This window comes from Tachysurus fulvidraco, chromosome 24 (genome assembly GCF_022655615.1).
Source record: "Tachysurus fulvidraco isolate hzauxx_2018 chromosome 24, HZAU_PFXX_2.0, whole genome shotgun sequence".
NCBI lineage: Eukaryota > Metazoa > Chordata > Actinopteri > Siluriformes > Bagridae > Tachysurus > Tachysurus fulvidraco.
Genome location: NC_062541.1, coordinates 14673853 through 14693999, shown reverse-complemented (window position 1 = coordinate 14693999; position 20147 = coordinate 14673853). Strand labels below are relative to the sequence as shown.

The 20147-nt window shown below is 43.4% G+C and overlaps 1 protein-coding gene across 4 annotated transcripts in view; it reads left to right on the top strand.

Moving 5' to 3' along the window:
• Window positions 1-20147, top strand: part of sdk1a (sidekick cell adhesion molecule 1a) — a 266359-nt gene that overhangs the window by 147002 nt on the left and 99210 nt on the right. For all 4 annotated transcript variants that reach the window (XM_047807755.1, XM_047807754.1, XM_027159289.2 and 1 more), the window contains one exon: window positions 13292-13425. In XM_047807755.1, coding sequence (XP_047663711.1) covers window positions 13292-13425 — 134 coding nt within the window. The remainder of the gene's footprint in view (window positions 1-13291; window positions 13426-20147) is intronic.

Below are 20147 nucleotides of genomic sequence, written 5' to 3'. Positions count from 1 at the left end.
ACACACACACACACACACACACACACACACACACACACACACAAACACACACACACACACACACACAAAATCAGTGCCTCTGAGTACGACTAGTTTCCCAGCATTGCACAATACCTACTTCAGCAACATTAAGGAAAGTAATGGTCTGGTAAGAAAAGGGATGGGATCAGACGAGATGTTCTCGCTTGCTCTTTAGAGGAACGTCCTTTCACCACAGCAGGCATTAGGAGGGATGGTCTAGTTGAGTTGACATAATTACACCAAGGGAACCGTAATTACCCAAAGTAAAGAGAGTTACTGTGCTGATGCGGTTGAATGTATAGCTCGTGAGAGATCTCTGTGTCTGAGAAAAGCAAATCTCTGTTTTCCTTCGAGTGGATTTAGTCCTCGCTTTGAAGTAAGGACACGACTGAGGAACAAGGACACGTTTCAAGTGGCTTCAAGATGGATTCCACCACTGACGAGAGCCGTATCTCGTAAAGCTGCTTCAAGTTACCTTAAATAGAGCGTCTCATGTCTTCATATCTTTTTAAAGTGCTGTACTTTGGAAAAAAGTCAAATATGCGGTCGGATCGAGCTTCGGAGTCATTACTCATCTTCGGTCCGGTTTTCGTTGACCTTTTCAAATCTGTTGGATAGATTTCTGACATTTACTTTATTACGCCTTTTTAAATGAGTTTACCTACATGCAACGGTTAAATATGAGAAGAGACTTTTGCTGAAGGTATCCTGACCAGATACGCCACAGACGCTGGAGAAAGCAGGCAGAGGCGTTAAACTGGTAGCTGGTGAGGGCTGGGACTGCTGATGGTGCCTGTTTCTTAGCCTGTGCACTGGTAGCTGGTGTCTGATCCAGAATAAGCTAGACTTATAGCAGGGCATTGAGCAGGTGGAGGAAAACCTGGAGAGGTGGAGGTTTGCACTGGAGAGAAGAGGAATGAAAGCCAGTCGTAGTAAGACGGAGTACATGTGTGTGAATGAAAGGGAGGGAAGTGGAACAGTAAGGTTACAGGGTGAAGAGGTGAAGAAGGTACAGGAGTTTAAGCACTTGGGGTCAACTGTCCAGAGTAATGGAGAGAGTGGGAAAGAGGTAAAGAAGCAAATGCAGGCAGGTTGGAATGGGTCGAGAAAGGTGTCAGGAGTGCTGTGTGATATCAGGTGTACAGGACAGTGGTGAGACCGGCCATGCTGTACGGTTTAGAGACAGTGTCACTGTAGAAGAGACAGGAGTCAGAGCTAGAGGTAGATGTTGAGGTTCTCTATGGGAGTGACAAGATTGGACAGGATTAGGAACGAATACATTAGCGGGACAGCTCATTTTGGACGTTTGAGGGATGAAGTTAGGGAGGACAGATTAAGACGGTTTGGACATGTTCAGAGGAGGGAGAGGGAGTATATCGGTAGGAGAATGTTGGACATGGAGCTGCCAGGCAGGAGGCAAAGAATAAGGTTAAAGAGGAGGTATATGGATGTAATTAATGAGGATATGAAGCTAGTGGGTGCAAGTGTTGAGGATGCAGAAGATGGGATAGGTGGAGAGAAAAGAAGAAGAAGAAGAAGAAGAAGAAGAAGAAGAAGAAGAAGAAGAGTGTCATATCTGTAGCAGTTATATAATTCAACATTATTCATCATGTCTAAATGGTATATTTGTTCATGTCTTCTTCCTTCTCTCTCTCTCTCTCTCTCTCTCTCTCTCTCTCTCTCTCTCTCTCTCTCTCACCCTTGTCAAGGCAGACAGATGGAAAATCAGCAGGTTAAATTATCAGGGAGCAAATCATTTTAATCAGGCTTTGGACGTGTTCCATAATGAATTGCAGTGAACGTCTTTGAAATGTCAGCTAGCACTTGAAGGCCCCGGAGCAGACGGGCGCGCTCTGTTCGGCCTCACGCAGGCGGCCGGCTTACTTAAGGAGCAGCCTGGGACCTGCCAGCAACCTGGTTGCCTGGCAACCCCGTTAATTCCCTCAGCGAGAACAATGTGCGTCAGGCGACTCTGAGAATATGAGAAAAATATATATATATATTGTATCGTGGACGAGTCAAACGCTTCTGTGTTGGAATAAGAAAACATGCGGGTTGTGTGGATAAGGAAAGGGAATGTTTATGCTGTTTGCTCATCAACCTGTGATCTTTTTTCCCCCTTCACGCATTTCCTCTTATTTGGTGTAATAATAAAACATTACAAAAGAGCAAGACTTTATAAGATGTAAGAATAGCTAACCGTTTAAAATTTGTATATGTTGTTAAGCTCTAAATATCCAGATCTGTGGGTTTGTTTTTTATCTTTAATCTTCATACTTCATCATTGCCATAGCAACAATTTACAATGCAAACAGTCATGATATGAATGTTGTGTACAATACTGTTAAAGTCTCCAGTTATTTATATATATATATATGTGTGTGTGTGTGTGTGTGTGTGTGTGTGTGTGTGTGTGTGTGTGTGTGTGTGTGTGTGTGTGTGTAAAGGTACTTATCGCTTTCTCTCTATACATACAGCCGATAGTTTGTGCACCCCTGCTTTCATTTTATTCCCATAGCTTCATGAGCACATTTCATCCTGGGATTTTTTTCTTCTACAGTTTCTTAATTACATCAAACACTGTATAAAAAAATAATTCTTTTAGCAAAACAATTACAAATAGATATAAATATATTTTCTAGACATACATTTTCACAACTTTTTTGAGTCTTTTTTGTCTTGCTGTATCGCTGATATCCATTTAGGGCTAAAATGCAGCCCGTGTCACGATCTGGCCAAACTGGCACATACAGTAGGTTTAGATATTTTTCTATGAGTAATTTAATTTTCTGCTTCAGAAGCATGGAAGCCTGATTGATATGCAGTGAGAGAGCCAGTTGGTAACCAGGATTCGAGCTGCCGGAATAGTAAAAGAGACTTACAGTAAGGAGCCGAGCTCTTTAAAACAAGACTCAATGAAGAGAATAGCGTCCAATGTATTTTTTTGTGATTTAAAAGATAACATAACATTAGAGGTCTTCACGAGCCCACTTAGATCCAAAAACCCGAGGTCCGACCCGAGACCAGAGCAGGTTCGGGTCTAAAAGTGTCACGTGTACCTCAGATACGGGTCGGGTATAATAATAGCGGCATCGTGTCTCGGGTAAATTAAAATGAATGTGTTTTTACCGAACGGACCCGAGAAGACCCGAACTACTGTATCTCGTGTGTGTGCATCGACTCGAGTCCTTTTCCAACCTCTCCTCTGTTTGCCAAGACCGCCTGCGACATGTGGCTGGTGATGTGTGGCTGGTGGTAAGCTAATTTTCGTTGAAACAGACCTGTCAATCAATTTTGAATCCACGCTGTAGCGGTTACTTTAGTGTACAGTTACGCAACATTCGGGTCCAGTCGGGTAAAAAAAAAAATGCCGTCGGGTTCGGGTCGGGTCTTTAGTAAAAAAAAAAAATTATGCATGTCAGGTTCGGGTAAAAAGTGATGCGGGTCACTTCGAGTCAAGTACATTTCTTTAGACCCGAGAAGAACTCTAATATATGTGTGTATATATATAGCAAGAGAGCAGCCAACAGCTTTACACAACAAAGATTCAGGTCTTTTGTTGTCCTACCACATCGACTGCACCCATGGCCGTGTAAACCATCTCCAACACTCAGGATTTAGAAATGTCTCCAACCCAATCATGACAAAGAGGCATAAACTTTTGCCAGAACGAAGAAACACTCCTCACGAATGGGATCCCGCTAGTAAAACTTTTTACATACCATCATTTTGGTTTCTATCCCAATTTAGCTGCTGGTGCATTCTGACTGACAGTCTAGCATTACTCCTGGATGGATTGGCAGGCACGCTGTCATTTCCATCAGGGAAAAAAAAGAAAGGCATGTCTAGGCTGTCCAAGTAAACTCATAAACTTTTACCCCGAGCTCCTCTTTCTCCATCCTTAAAGGTTTAGACTGTTTCTCCCAGTGATTGCTGCTGTAAAGTGTTTGTGGTATAATTTGTGGTAAAGGTTTGCCTGGACATGGGTGTGAGGAGGGAAGGTGAGTACTGTACGAGCAGGGGCTTGTTAGACGCTTCGCTGCCCCTTCAGCCCAGTTTTGGCTGTAAGATTCTCAGCACCGTTACAGTGAAGCGCTGTTCAATACGACACCCTCGATGGTAGAAACAAGTCAAGTACTTGAGGTGACAGGATTACAAATTAAATATTCAAATCTCGGAGCTGCCGTGACTTTAAAATCCGCCAACAGGATGGTGGGGTTTAGATGTGAAGAAACTCAAAATGCAGAATGAAATGTTGAGAAAGCGATCATTTTAAAGTAAATAGAAGAAAAGTGAATAAAAGATGTTAAAACTTTTAAGTAGAGCGTGTCGGATTACGTGGGAGGAAGAACGGCGCTAAACAAATCGATGCTAAAATAGAAACTGTATGAAAGTGTTTCTGATGCACCTTTCGATGCCCAGCAACCAGCTTCATGAATGAACTTTAACACAGAGAAGTGTCTTAACTCTTAATTACAACATCTACTTGCTCGCTATGAAAAATACCATTTTAGAGAAACAATTAAATCTAAAAGTAAAAATGTATACAAAACATGGAGTTGTCTTAGAAACAGGTTTGGTCTTCTTCATATACTGAAATATCGTCGTGATTCGGGTTGTTTAAAGGTTTATTACAATTTCTGTTGTTTTTATTTCGATTTTATTCTTTTCATTACAAATACTCACTCGCTCATGTTAATCTGTATAACATTTACATTCTTGGCATCTCATACAAGGCCACGTTCACACTGCAGGTCTTAATGCTCGATTCGGATATTTTGCTCAGATCTGATTTTTTTTGTTTGGCTGTTCACATTACCTTTTAAAATGTGGCCTAGATCAGATACCAGTGTGAACTGTTTGCTGTTTCGAACTGACCCGCATGAGAAAACGAACGATAATGATGACGTCACACGCAGCACGCCGTTGCGCTAAAAAGTTGGCGAGGTTATGATGGAAGTATCGTATCATCTGGTGCAAGCAAACATATCATGTAATGCATTCAATGCAAACATTATGAGCTGGTTTACGTAATCATTTTATATAACACTCTTAACACACACACGTTACCAGTCACGTTTCTGTCACGTTTTCGCCGGCGCAAAAAAAAAAAGGTTTACGCCGGCGAAAACTTTTTTTTTTTTTTTGTGCTGGCTAAAATGTGACACAAACGCAGTGACTGGTAACGTGTGTGTGTTAAGCAAAAAAAAAATAAGTCTTCGCCCGGCACATAATTGTGACGAATGTCGATGTAGATTGACGTAAAAGTCGCATTAAATCCGCCTTGGCTGTTCACACTGCGGCCACATTGGAAAAAATCAGATTTGGGTCTAATTCAGGACCACATATGGAAGTGGCCCAGATTTGAGTGTTCACACTACTCCTGAAGAAGTCTGACCTGGTCACTTGACCCCCAAAAAAATCGGATTTGGGCCACTTTTACCTGCAGTGTGAACGGGGCCCAAGTGTCACGTGCTAATGGGTTTCCAGTTTATGCTATTCAACCCAGGGCTTGTCTTTTTAAAAGGTCCGGACTGATGACGTGAATCACCGGACTACAGTTACAGGGTCGTCGTTATATAATCTGACCCGGAGAGCACAGTTTGTGCTATAAAATTCAGAAGAATTTAGTGGGATCATCTTGTTCTGTGTGAAATTTTAAAAGACCGCTAGAACGGCATAGTAAAACTAGCTTTACAAGCAGGAAGCAGTGAGTCGATAGGAAAAAAGGATGGGTTGCTATCCATATCCTTATCGTCGCAGTCTTTCTTTCGACTACGTTTCCGCGCTCGGCCCCTTTCGTAGCTCGATACGACGACCGCATCAATCCAGGCTTTTCTACAGGTCAGAACACAGGCGTGATATTGAAGAGAAGGTCTTGTAAGATGAAGTGAGTGAGGGGAAAGTTGGCTCCAGCGAGGGCGTCGGATTGTTAGTTTCCCACAGCTGCGCTCGGCTCTGAAATGTTAAGTAGTCCCCCCACAGCATGGAGTATCGAGCACGCTGCAACCCGATGAAAAGCAAGGGTGGCTGGTTTCAATGCATCTGTGGTCTGTTTATTCAGTTATACACCGTGGAGAAAGAAACACGCTTTTTAAAATGTCATCTTTCTGACGATCGCTTGTACACCTTCCTTGCGTGGTCCTCTGTGTTCGGAGCAGGAAAAAGTAAAGAAGAGCCCTTTTGATGTGATTCGAAAGTTGTATATGGAAAAGTTGAATACGCATTCGGTCTGTGGGAAGGTATTTTAAGGAAAGCTTTTTTCGCTCTTCAGCTCAGTGGAAGAGGTTGCTATTTCAATGCCAGCTTTATCCTGTAACCTTAATGCAGCACTCAGCGTCTAGAACAGAGGAAACTCTTCAGATATATAAAAGTATTAAAAGTATTCTCGCTTCTGTCACGCCTGTCTTTCTTCCTCTCTTTTCTAATTTAATATTGATACAGGTTTCTGTTGCTGCTGTTGTTGTTGTTGGGATTTTAGTTTATTTTATTTTATTTTATCAATGAGGCTAAAATACAGCTCCGGATTTTTAGGATACTTAGGAAGTAATGAGGATGGCTGAGTTTCTGCTTTGACCCAAACCCAACTCCAGGTTATTTTGCCTTTTTTTTTTGGGAGATCAGTTTCCACCAAATGTGGAACAGCATGCTGATTCAAAACCCTGGTTTGAAGTGTAACACCGTGTTCACCCGAGCGCCCGTGGCACATGTTGTTTTTGCTCTCTTTTGCGTATGCAGCATCTGTGCAGAGTTTCTAGCTCTGCTGAGAAAGAGAAATTTTCAAATGAATCCAAAAATGTGTGAAAATTGATGGATTGGTTCGTATTAGCTTTGATCAGACAGGCTGATCAGACATGAGGTTAAAACCACAGAGAGGTTGAAGTGATTAACGCGTTACAGTGGCGCAAGTCAAGGACTGGGATATGTTAGGCAGCAAGTCCATTCCCAATGTTGACGCGTTGGAAACAGGAAAAATGGGCAAGCGTAAGGATCTGATTGACTCTGACCAATTGCTGGCAAGACGACTTGGTCAGAACATCTCCAAAACAGCAGGCCTTGTGATGGTGTTCAGCATGCAGTGGTTAGTTCCTAGTAAGTTTGGTCCAAAGAAGGACAACCGGTGCACCATTGACAGGGTCATGAGCAGACAAGCCTCATTAAAGGCAGAGTCTCCGATATATGAGAAATGCTTCAGAAAACTGAGTCAGGACGACAAGCTAAACAAAAATCTAAACAAACATGTAGCCAATGAGCAGAAAGGGGCGGGGCTTGTCAATATGGGCGGAGAGAGTGTTTAGTGCGCATGTGTGACATTAACAGAAAGCGGTTTTAACATCGACATGGAGGATAAAAACAAAGAAAGAAAGAGAAGAAAGACTTACGATAAGGCAAGAAGTAGGACGTGTTAATATAGGATCAGCTTTCCAGCACTGGAGAGAACTGAAGGAGCAGGAAGTCGGCCACATATTCACAGGTTGGAGTTTCCCGAGTCAATAACTCCTGAGCTAAACGCTGTTACTACACAAATAACACCTCTTTTCTATCATAGTAATGTAGAGAGGCAGCTACAACCGCGTTTTGTGTAGTAACAACATTTAGCTCAGCAGTTATTGACTCGGGAAACTCCAATCTTTGAATATGCGCACATGCGCACTGAACACTCTCTCCACCCATATTGACAAGACCCACCCCTTTCTGCTCATTGGCTACATGTTTGTTTTGATTTTTGTTTTGTTTGGTGGCCTAATGCAGTTTTCAGAAGCATTTCTCAAATATCGGAGACCCCACCTTTAATGTCTGTAGAGAGCGATTGTAAAAGAGCTATTGTAACACAGACTGCTGAAAAAGTTACCTAGGGTCCTGGCATTCATGAAAATGTTCCTTTGACACTTCCTATAGATTGCTAAATGTTGAAAACGTCATCCCTTCATGGCAGTATACTCTTTCAGCAGAATAATGCTCCCCACCAAACTGTAAAGAGATCTAGGTGCTGCCTCCATCAGATCCATGCAGGCCACAACTCTCTACTTATTTACAATGCTAACGTTCTGGGGTCAGATACCACGGCACAGCTTCACACAGAGGTCTTGTGGAGTCCGTGCCTCGGCTATATATATCGTTTTTAAAGCGAAAAACAATCAAAGTAACAAAACCTAGCTTTAAAACAAGCCTTGCCTTGACAACACAAGTGCTAATTAAGCTGAAATATTTATTTGTAAGCTCACAACCTTTTGGTATATATGGTATAGTCTTCCCATTTTGATTAATTCATATCACCTGACCTTGAGCATTTGAAGGCAACCCACATATCTTTCTCAGGATATATATGGATTATTTAGAATGTTTTGTATCCGTGTCATGAGAGGGGCAAGTCTGCAGGGTTATCTGTGCTTGTAAGGCACTGGCCACAATTTATCAGATGATATACGGCAGGCTGCTGCTTCTAACAGATATCACAAGTCGCCTCTGAAATGCTTCACGGTGGCCTGGATGTGGGGACGGGACGGGACGGGGCGGGACTGCACCGGCGCCATTGATTATCTGAGCTCCAGAACGGTGTCCTACTGAATCTGGAATAGTTCTACAATACAATGCCGAGAAAACAGACGTCAGACACGATTTGGTGGATCTGATGCTCGATTTTTTTCCACTTTCCAGGCCTGATTTTGTGGAATGCAAACAGTCAAGGATACACTTTTAATAATTACAATGGTCACAAGATTGGCAAGATTCAAATCAGGATGGTTTTAATGGAAAGAGAGGAGAGTTTTTTCATTGAGACTGAGAGAACATTAAGGTCCTAGATGAGAAGAGCAGTCAGGTGGTCTGGGCACCTGTGTGTAAACGTATGGCCACGTTCACACTGCAGGTCTTAATTCGGATATTTTGCTCAGATCTGATTTTTTTTTGTTTGGCTGTTCACATTACATTTTAAAATGTGACCTAGATCAGATACCAGTGTGAACTGTTTGCTGTTTCGAACTGACCCGCATGCGCAAACGAACAATAACGATGACGTCACACGCAGCACGCCGTCGCGCTAAAAAGTTGGCGAGGTTACGGAGGATGTATCGTATCATCTGGTGCAAGCAAACGTATCATGTAATGCTGTAATGTGATGTATTCAATGCAAACATTATGAGCTGTTTCACGTAACCACTTTATATAACACTCTTAACACACACACGTTACCAGTCACGTTTCTGTCACGTTTTCACCGGCGAACGCAGCGACTGGTAACGTGTGTGTGTTAAGCAAAAAAAAAAAAAAAAGCCGGCGCATAATTGTGACGAATGTCGATGTAGATTGACGTAAAAGTCGCATCAAATCCGCCTTGGCTGTTCACACTGCAGCCACATTGGAAAAAATCAGATTTGGGTCTGATTCAGGACTACATATGGAAGTGGCCCAGATTTGAGTGTTCACACTGCTCCTGAAGAAGTCTGACCTGGTCACTTGACCCCAAAAAATTGAATTTGGGCCACTTTTACCTGCAGTGTGAACGGGGCCTATGAGGGCTTGAGTGTATCTTCACATGTGGATTGAGTCGTCTTGAACACGTCCGGGCTTCCAGATTCCACACTGATTCCTTGCACACTGACCATTTAATGGTTTGACCCCAAGGCTAAATGGGAAGCAGAGGTCCGCCGTTATTCCGTATCTCCGTGTCCATCCAGACTCTTTAGCTTCCAGCTCTTTCTTGCATGCCTCACAGACTCGTCCCCACACACAGGCACTGTACTTTATACTGTAGACACGGACGATCTCCCTCAGTATTAAGGATCGTCTGTTTCCTTCTCCACCCCATGCTTTGATCTGCTATTCAGTACAAGATGGAAAAGGCATAGTGAACATCTTGTCTCATGCTTCCAACACGTTTCTGGGTGGTACAGCTCTCAGCACATCACTGACTCTTATCTCACTTCCCCAAGGTCCCTTTTGCCTCGCTCAAAAATGTGCTGGCTTTCCCTGAGCCTAAAAGCATCATAAATCAAAATGTAAGGACAGACAAATCCACCCAGCTGGGTTCTTAGTAGAAACGGGAGCACAATATGACTTTGCTGACATTTTAATTACTATATCATATATCTCAGTGCAGTAAGCCTATTTTAAGAGCGTAATTTATGGTAGTAAATGAAAACAAATATTCGCAGGAGCAGCTTTGTGAAAGCAGGTACCCGCCATGTTGATTAATGTAATATCTCGGGAGCGGGTGTCCAACGTCCAGGAGAATTATACCGTGGACCTCATGGCAACATTCACGGTTCGGTGTATTATAGAGAGGCTTCATAATGCATTATTGCTGCGACCAGCTCTGCTCACTATAATCAACTGCATACAAATAAAGTCTCCTGGAACATCAGGTAAACGCTATAAATAATACGCCTCCAGAGCCGGATTGAAAATGATTTGAAATGATGCCTGTGTGTGTGTGTGTGTGTGTGTGTGTGTGTGTGTGTGTGTGTGTGTGTGTGTGTGTGTGTGTGTGTGTGTGTGTGTGTGTGTGTGTTTCCCCCCCCACAGAAAAGAGTCCGTGTGGAATATTATAATAAAGGACCTTTCAGAGTAAATTCATCTCTATTGGCTTGTTTTTTTTTTATTCTTGAGTATTCAAAATGGTCGAGCGCCCTCCTGTATTGGAAATGACTGCCCCGATAAAGGCCCTGCCGAGATGGGGAGGGAGGGAGGGAGAGAGAGAGAGAGAGAGAGAGAGAGAGAGAGAGAGAGAGAGAGAGAGAGAGAGAGAGAGAGAGAGAGAGAGAGAGAGAGAGAGAGAGAGAGAGAGAGAGAGAGAGAGAGAGATAGGCAAGCAGGCAGAGAGGGGGGGAGAGAGAGAGATGGGCAGGCATAGAGAGAGATATAGATAGAGAGAGAGAGAGAGAGAGAGAGAGAGAGAGAGAGAGAGAGAGAGAGAGAGAGAGAGAGAGAGAGAGAGAGAGAGATGGGCAGGCAGAGAGGGAAAGGGAGAGAGAGAGAGAGATGGCAGGCAGAGAGAAAGAGAGAGAGAGAGATGGGCAGGCAGAGAGAGAGAGAGAGAGAGAGAGAGAGAGAGAGAGAGAGAGATGGGCAGGCAGAGAGAGAGAGAGAAGAGAGATGGGCAGGCAGAGAGGGAGAGAGAGAGAGAGAGATGGGCAGGCAGAGAGGGAGAAAAGAGAGAGTGATGGGCAGGCATAGAGAGAGAAAGAGAGAGAGAGCGAGAGAGAGAGAGAGAGAGAGAGAGAGAGAGAGAGAGAGAGAGAGATGGGCAGGCAGAGAGGGAGAGAGAGAGAGAGAAAGATGGGCAGGTGGAGAGAGAGAGAGAGAAAGAGAGAGAGACTGACTCTTGATTATTATTATTTTTTTACAAATCAAAGCGGTGGTTTTTATTCTTTGCATATTTAGATTACCTGGGCACCTTTCCTAAGTGGATTAACATTTCACCTGGCATCCAAGCGGCATGTGTAATAGGTTGTGGGCTGAAATCAAACAGACATGCAGCCCTCTGGGAGACAAAACAAGGCTACCCATTATCTCTCCCACTGTGCTGTTTACTGAACCCCTGGCAGGGGCCATTTATCTGGAGAATTGTAATGGAAACAGAACTATCTCGACTAATCATAAAATCAGTTTATTTGCCGCTCGCATCGATCCCTTTCGAACAATAGAAAACGGGTAAACGCTTTCCTTCTGTCATATGTTTATTTTTATTTATCTCTTTTAACAAATCCTGTGGTGCAGGCACGCGGTACATCCTTAAACAATCACGAAGGTAAAGCAGCTCGTAGCTGAGAGTCGGTGAGGCTCCGACGCTTGCTGAGCCCTTTTTAGTTCTGTGGATATTTATTAATTGACACCATCGAAGTAGAACAGTGTGACCTTTTAACGCTGAAGCTGCTGCTGCTGCTGCTGCTGCTGCTATCATGCGACTGCGAGTGCTGCATGGATGCCTGTGCACCGTCGGCCCGGATCAGACAATCAGACATCCTTAATTGGCCTCAGTCTACCAGCTCAGCATACAGTTTCTGATGGATCTCTTTATTCCAGTCTTCACTTAATCATAGAACATCAAAAAAAGCACTTAGCAAACCTGCAAAAGACTCTAATTACACAATCAACGTTCCCGCACAAGCTCAGATGGTCCCACAGGCTCCTGCCAGAGCTGGGGTTTTTTTTTTTTTTTTTTCAGCTCTAGCTTCAAAAATCTCATTGACTTGACTTTCTCTTGTGGAGCTCCATCTTTAAAACGGGTAATGACCACAATCTTTGTTCGGAACGTGTAGACACGAAGAAGCTACAGGTCCCCAGAGCTAATCACGCATTTCAAGCGAGTCGTGCTGCGGCTCGCGCCTCATCACGGAGAGCTCTGTGAAGCCCCATCGATGTGTGATTGAGGATGCCATCAATTAATCAGAAAAAGAGAAGTGGAGGAGGCGGGGGGGGAAGGGGGGGGGATTTTGACGAGGAGAAAAAAAAAAAGAAGTGCAGATCTTTCATCCGTCGAAACGAATCGCGAACTTCTTACGGTACTTTCCGTCTTCGCGGAGCGGAGCGGTATCAAAAGACCCTTGCGCTCTGTAGCACAAATTTGGTTCGGAGATAATAATCTCACCTTGAAAAAGGGACTGAGAGACAACCGATAGGAACACTTGATGAGCTGCAGTCATCAGTTTTCAGGCATCAGACGCCCAAGACTTATTTCCGATGCTTTAGAAATCCACTTAGATATTCTGTGTATGTGAAGCACTTTGGAAGTGTGAACCGCTGCCCACATTCTGTAAGCTAACCTTAGATCATTGTGAGTAATACTTTCATCATCTTGCAAGGATCTAATCCCGATCCCAAAGCCTGTACTCTTTGATTTTATAGCAGCGCAAAGTCCGCTTCGATATTTTTTTACCCCGAGCTTGCTTCTGTCCATGTTTCAGTGACTGTCTCCGAGAGCTGGGAGTCTATCCTGTAGGTTTATACTCGCAAAGTGCACCATTTCTGCCAGTAATGACCCTTTCAGCTCATTGATTCTCTGCTTATGTCAGAATGAGGGATCAGATACATCGAGGGAGTGCAGGGCCCATGAAATTCCTCTATGCTGGATGCCTCTCAGTAAAACCTCGCGTCTGTACTTTAATGAAGCTCGATACACACCAGTGGGCTGCTAATTGAAATGCTATCAATGCACAGCACATGTGAAATTTGTCAGAGCAGCGACCTAATTGTGAGTAGCACTTTATAACTCTGGGGCACTTTAATCTTTAACTATTCTTCTTTTTTTTTCTTTTTTTCTGGTGTGCAGGGCCATAACCATGGAGAACCAGCTGGTAGTGTTGTCCACGGCTGCAGCGGATGCCGGGAGGTACTACGTCCAGGCCGTCAACGAGAAGAATGGCGAGAATAAGACGAGTCCATCCATTTACCTGAATGTGACAGGTAAGCGAAGAAGTCTGTCCTATCGCTCCTGATCCTCCTGCAGCTCTAGAGGAATCTCAGACACCACCGTCGACCGGCACTTCATTGCCATAGCCTGTTTTTTTTTTTAAAACAGTTCTATTCCTGGTGCGTTTCTAGGCTCTGTGTTTGAGAGCAACGCTCAGGGGTGAAACAGTAGAGAAATACAGATGGAGGAAGAGAGCAGATATGCAGAGATGACTAAGTTACGATGGAAGAATGTGGTGAAGGGATCTACTAGGATCTTCTCACCGGCACCGGTCTCCCGATGGTAACGTCTTAGTTCGAGTACAGCGGGTCCTCACGGGTCCTGATAAAGATATACACCTTCAAAGGTTTACATTTTCAGCTCGGGAAGTTTTTAGTAATTAGTCGGTGATTTGATTCGGGCGTGATTTCAGCTCAGATTTTTTTACGTTTGTGGGCGGAGCAAGGATCGATTATCAAAGTTTTTACAAGCATGTAAACCTTTGCCAAATTGTGTTTAGCATAATTTCTGAAATGCTGGTACTGTCTGAGGGTGGGGCACGGTGGCTAACACCTCCAGGGTTGGGGGTTCGTGTGTGTGGAGTTTGCATGTTCTCCCTGTGCCTCGGGGGTTTCCTCCGGGTACTCCGGTTTCCTCCCCCGGTCCAAAGACATGCATGGTAGGTTGATTGGCATCTCTGGAAAATTGTCTGTAGTGTGTGTGTGTGTGTGTGTGTGTGTGTGTGTGTGTGTGTGTGAGTGAATGAGAGTGTGTGTGCGCCCTGTGATGGGTTGGCACTCCGTCCAGGGTGTATCCTGCCTCGATGCCCGATGACGCCTGAGATAGGCACAGGCTCCCCGTGACCCGAGGTAGTTCGGATAAGCGGTAGAAAATGAATGAATGGTTCTGTTTGAAGAAAATAATTCATCTTTTTCCCCACATCTTATCATAAACCCTCTTATCTGTAACTCGTGTATATTTACGTGTCATTTCAACCGAACGCAGAAACAGCAGTAGCGACAGGTTCAAGAATTTCCTGAGGCTGTTATGGGATTTTTTCTGGGTCTCCTCCAGGTGAAGGAAAGTCGAGAGATTCGTATACGCTCTATCTCATCGCAGGTAACACCTTACGAGCAGTGGATTGGAAACGTCGTGTAACGTCCACGAGGCGTTTACTCTACAGCCATGAGGTTCGCCTCTGTAATGTACAAGACCAGGCGTCCGTTATACGGATATCTTTCTGTCTCTGAGGTCGCAGAAACAAGCCCGTGCACGTGTACAGACCGGAAACATCGATGCAACGTGATGCAATATGATTTCAGCTCAAAAGAAAAGATCTCAAATAGGTTCACGGAATGGAAATCGAGTTTTTGGAGATTTGTAATCAGAAATAAGAAATGAGTTCTTTTCTGGCTGCAAGTCTGACTTAAAATGAGAATTTTAGTGGGTGAAGAAAATACAATTTTCGAGGCTTATGAACAAACATTTAGGGAATTTCGGAGAGCGGAAATGGGTTTAACGTGACTTTTGACATGATAAAATGTTTTTTTTTTTTACGAATAACTACAAATTCTTACAAATTCGTCGCGTGTCTACTTTCATATGAGCTTCCTATTAATCACCACTATGGAGCAGGACAGATACAATGACGTGTTCGATTTCACACGTTCCTTTTTTTTTCACGTATTGTTTCATGTGTAATTAATTCTTCTGTGAGTAACCCGCCGAACGGCACCGAGCAGGAATACGGAGGAGTCTAAAGCAGGTGCTAATCTCTCTGTGTTTTTGGCATCACTCAAAAACTCTTTCCGTTCCTCTTTGTTGGATTTTTGTCAATGCAAAGAAAAGCATTTGGCAGAATAAAATGCACCTACAGTCAGACACAGACACTCGCACGTGAACCACGATATTCTGAAAAGTTGCATGTAAACGTCAGGGCCTTATGACTCACCCACTTTAAAAAAAAAAAAATGACCCTCCTTTCACCTCAGAGCCAGAAGTGTGTAGAATGAATCAGCGGTCAAAATGACTTCTTTCCGTCTCGAAACTGCATTTCGGTTCGTTGTTGTTCTTGTTCTTCTTATTTATTTTTAGTTTGTCGGATGTTTATTTAAAAACTCATTACGCAAATTACAAACCGACTGTCAATCAAACTACATGCTCTACCACTAGTATGCACTTACTGTACAAAACCAGTTAGGCACAAAACAAGGGAGAACAAAATTGGATGTAATCCTAAGTGTCCTTTTAGTATTTTTTCTTTTTTTTTTTTTAAAGCAATTTCTGGAGGCTGATTGTCCATCCATCCAATCATGAGTGAATTATTGTCCGCCTGCAAAGAATCTTTTGTCATGGGTGACATGGATCTCATTTGGAGCTGTCGAACTAGAAACCTCATTCGGTTCTCCCTCCATTATCAGTCGCCTTTGGGCTGGAAAAAGGTCAGCTCAGGTAAAGAATGCTGCCACGACGGCGTCTGATCAGACGTGTTTAATTGACGCTGCTCGGGATGTTGTCATGACGCCGCTCGGGATGTTGTCATGACGCCGCTCGGGATGTTGTCCCCCGAAGTCTGTCGCTTTGAACGTAAAGAGAAACGTATGATGGAATTTCAGTGCTTGGTTGAATTTTTATGTGTTTGTGTGTGTGTGTGTGTGTGTGTGTGTGTGTGTGTGTGTGTGTGTGTGTGTGTGTGTGTGTGTGTGTGTGTGTGTGTGTGTCTAAAGTATATGCATGGACATAACTCTGCTGGTTCGAACCACTTTTCTGACTGTGGTCTGTCTTTCTTTTTCTTGCTGCCATTTTCAAGGCTTTTTTTTTTTTTTTTTTGCATTCAAGCAGCTTGATTTATTTCAAAGGAAATAGGCTCAGACTAACCAGCTCAGTCATTATTTGCCGTTACTAATGATCTCATTTGGAGGCAACCGTGTGCTTGGGTCTGTTTCGTTCTTCCTTCCAGCTGAAATCATGACCGGTTATTTTAAAACCAGTGCTAGGTCTAGTGCCAGAAATGAACGCTAACCGGTTCTAACCAAAACGCCTGGCTGTTTGTCAGCAGCGCTGCATGGATGGATGAACAGAACTCATTTACACAAATGAACTAAACATAATAATTATAAGTAATTACCAGGATAAAGCACGGAAGACTCTGTGTTCATTTATAATGGTTTTAATATCGGGAATGAGAACGCGCTAATAGGAACAGAGGAGGCCACCGACGAGTCCCTGAGCCCCTTTTGTAGGTTTGGAAAGCGAAGAAATGTCTGGAAGAGATACACACCGTGTTCATCGTTAGCTCGGTACATCACGCCTCGACGACTGACGTATAATCAAATCTGTGTTTTATTCTCTCTCCTGAATTGGCGAATCAGTCACCAACAAAAAAAAAAGGTCAATAAACTTCTCAGCTGTCTGATTAGAAATACCATGTGAGATTTAAACACATGAAATACTGTAAGAAACACACTTTGTTAAGGCAGAGGGACATTTCATCTCCGGGTCGCTCCAGATGTTGGTCTGCCGACCCCTGGATAAAATGATCCTCTTCTGTTCATGATTCTACAGTGAGACTCGCACATGAGACGTCGTATTGTTATATTGATTCACACTGATAGATCACCTGGGGGAGGAGGAGGAGGGGGGAGGGGGAGGGGTCATTCTTTACAGGCATTCTTTTCCCTCCAGTTTATATCTCGGTGTAGAAATGTTTCCTTTTAGTGCGCATCACTGGGACGGGTTTATCCCGGTGACACTCAGACTGTGATGTATGCTAATCAGTTGCTCCCGTGGCTAGTGGAGTTGTTCCTGTATGCAGTGTGTGTTTCGGTGTGATAGTGAGGCTGGAGAGACCGATTACAAGGCAGTGAGAATTTTATTTATTTGTTTATTTATTTATTTGCTTATTTATTTGTTTGTTTGTTTGTTTGTTATGTTTGTTTGTTATGTTTGTTTGTTTGTTTGTTTGTTTGTTTATTTTTTTTTTTCCTTTGAGTATAGAAACAGTCCAGGTTTATTTACAACCACTGACATGACTCTGTCTCCACATGTGAACATCTGGATCACTATAAAAGGTACGGGTGGATTTAGTGAGGGGGGGATTTTGGGCCGGATAGGGGGGAGGAGGAGGGGGTCCACAAGGGCCTGTGTCTGGACTATCTGGAGAGTTGTGTCGTTAAGATTTAATGAACAACTCCATAAATTTTTATTTGCTCTTCCTACCAGCAGATTACATTCAAACAAAAGCTGCTTTCCTGCACTGTAAGCTGACCCGAGGGACCCAGGATGATTAAAGCATCAGTTCTGAAGCACCCACCCTTCTGCCACCTTTTACTCTTTTTTTTTTCTTTTTTTTTTTTTTATTGCCTGTGTTTTAGCAGAGTGTTTTTCTTGCCGTCTCTTAACTTTTTTTTATTAGTATTTATTTCTTTTCCATTAAGAGGATGAAATTAGATCTGGAGCCGTGACACGAAGTCTCCGGTCCTGACAGGACGTGCCTTGCTTAATTGCCTATGTCTTAAACAAATAGGTCCTTTGGGAGGTCTGTGTTTAGTTTGTAATATCGCAGATTTGATAACTTGTCACCTGTAATTTGAGCGGAGATTGATAGGACGTGACGTCGGCTGATTCGCGGGGCCACGGCGGCGTTGCCGCTACGGGCGCTGTGCTTTGCTTCTCATTAGTCTGTGACAAGCAGACTCTCTGGGCCTATGACTTCTTCACCGGTGCACTTGACAGACAAATAATAAGCTGTCCATCAGTCTCAAGATAGTCCTTGTTTATGGTGAGCGAGCCTCTTGATGTTTTAAGACGATACGGCTCTCGATTACAGCCTGCTTAATCACAGCGGCCTTATCTCACACTTAGTCCCCACTTTGCTGCTCTTATCTCCATTTCTCTAGTATTGTCATTATTTTAATGGGGTGCATGAAGTAATAGAGGAGATGTACTGTAGCATGTGGAAAAACTAAACATCGTGGTTACATGGCTTTAATTTCTTAGCGGTCTGGAGAGGATAAAAGATTTTGATTAGTATTGTTTGTGCTATGATGTGAGGTTAAGAGTAAATTACAGCTGAACTAGTTAAATGTGTGTAGCATGTCACATAATGGCTTCAGTAGCTCACTGTTTATGCCAGTTTTACTTTTACTGTAATGACACTGTAATGTGGAAGGTGGCCAAATGAAAGAAGCCTTTTGCTTGTACATGGGGTTATATTTCTTGGCTTAACAGAAATTAACAAAGGCCAGCGTAATTAAAAGAAAAGTTTTGATCCGTAGCTTTGTTTACAGAGCCGCAGCTCCGCAGGCAAGGAGAACGTGGCGAGACGAGCCGCGTTCGGGTTTCTCCAGGTTTCACGCTCGGGTTTTCAGTCACGCAGCTGCCGGTGGAAGTAGGTCATGATGACGCAGTGACTGTGACTGAAGAATAGAAAAACCAGCGTTTGGGTTTTGATGTTGGCGCTATAAAGGGCCCGACGAAAAAACAGCACGCTCAGTGTTGAGTTTGTGCGTCTGAGTTATTTCGCCAGGAAGGAGAAATAAGGCGGCGTGATTGGGATGTAAAAATAAACAGACATCTGTTTTGCATGAGTCAAGAAAGCAGGGGCCTCTTGTGGCGTTCGCAGCATCAAACGGTTGCTCGAGGAGTTGACAGAGTCACTTCTGTCCCAGTCTGCTTTCTCATCTTTTCTCTATATTTCTTTATTTGCGCCTCGTGAAGTACCTCAAATGTAATATTTACCATCTATTGTAAAACATTACTAGAATGAATCTCCGGTTGTCGTCGGCACGTGCGTCATCGCACAGATACTTACAGTAAATTTTATTCGTTTCATCTGAAAATAAAAAGTCTCAGTACAAATAAAATGAAGGCATGCGATGTGAGAACAGAGGATCTTTCACCCGAGTAAAACATAACACGTCCCTCTGTAACATGTCCCCTAATGATTCTGTCATTTAGGGTGTTTTCACCCCATAGTTTAATACACAACACAGTAGAAATAGATAAATACACTTCCTGAGCACTTGTAGCACATGACTGAAGATTACATCTACAGCTGAATATGACCGACGGCCAGGTATTATATTTTCCCAATCCCGGTCCACCATTTTAAAACAAAACAAAACAAAAACAAAACAATTTTTAAAAAAACTCACGAAACTGAGCTAGTTTTTATTTGGTGTTGATTTGATGTCACGTCCTGAATTCGGGGTTCTTTTTTACGACGTCGAAGAGCCGAAACAAAGCTACAAACTTCTCCTGTCAGAACTGTTTTTCCCTTTCCGTCGCTTCCATGGTTACCGTATATAAAGCGATCATAGGGCACTGACCAGCAGGTCGCGCCGCACCTCACGTTAGCTCTGTTTAATCGGGAGATCGGTAAGGTGTTTCCTCAGACGTCAGACATTCCTGGTGAATTTTATCTGTATGTCAACGTGTCCTTGTCACTGTGTCCCTTTCATATCAACACACAGACAGCAGCTGTCTTGAAGTAAAGTGTCTGTATCTGCATTATTCCAGCTGCTGAACACAGCTGTATGCAGACCTCCGCGTTACAGGGAGTCCATGGCATGTTATGGTAATGTGCCAGCAGGAGGTCTGGTGTCAATGTGATGTTTTATGTCAACAAAGCACAATAAAACAGTTTACCTCTCACTCTGGCATCTCTCTCTCTCTCTCTCTCTCTCTCTCTCTCTCTCTCTCTCTCTCTCTCTCTGTCTCTGTCTCTTTCTCTCTC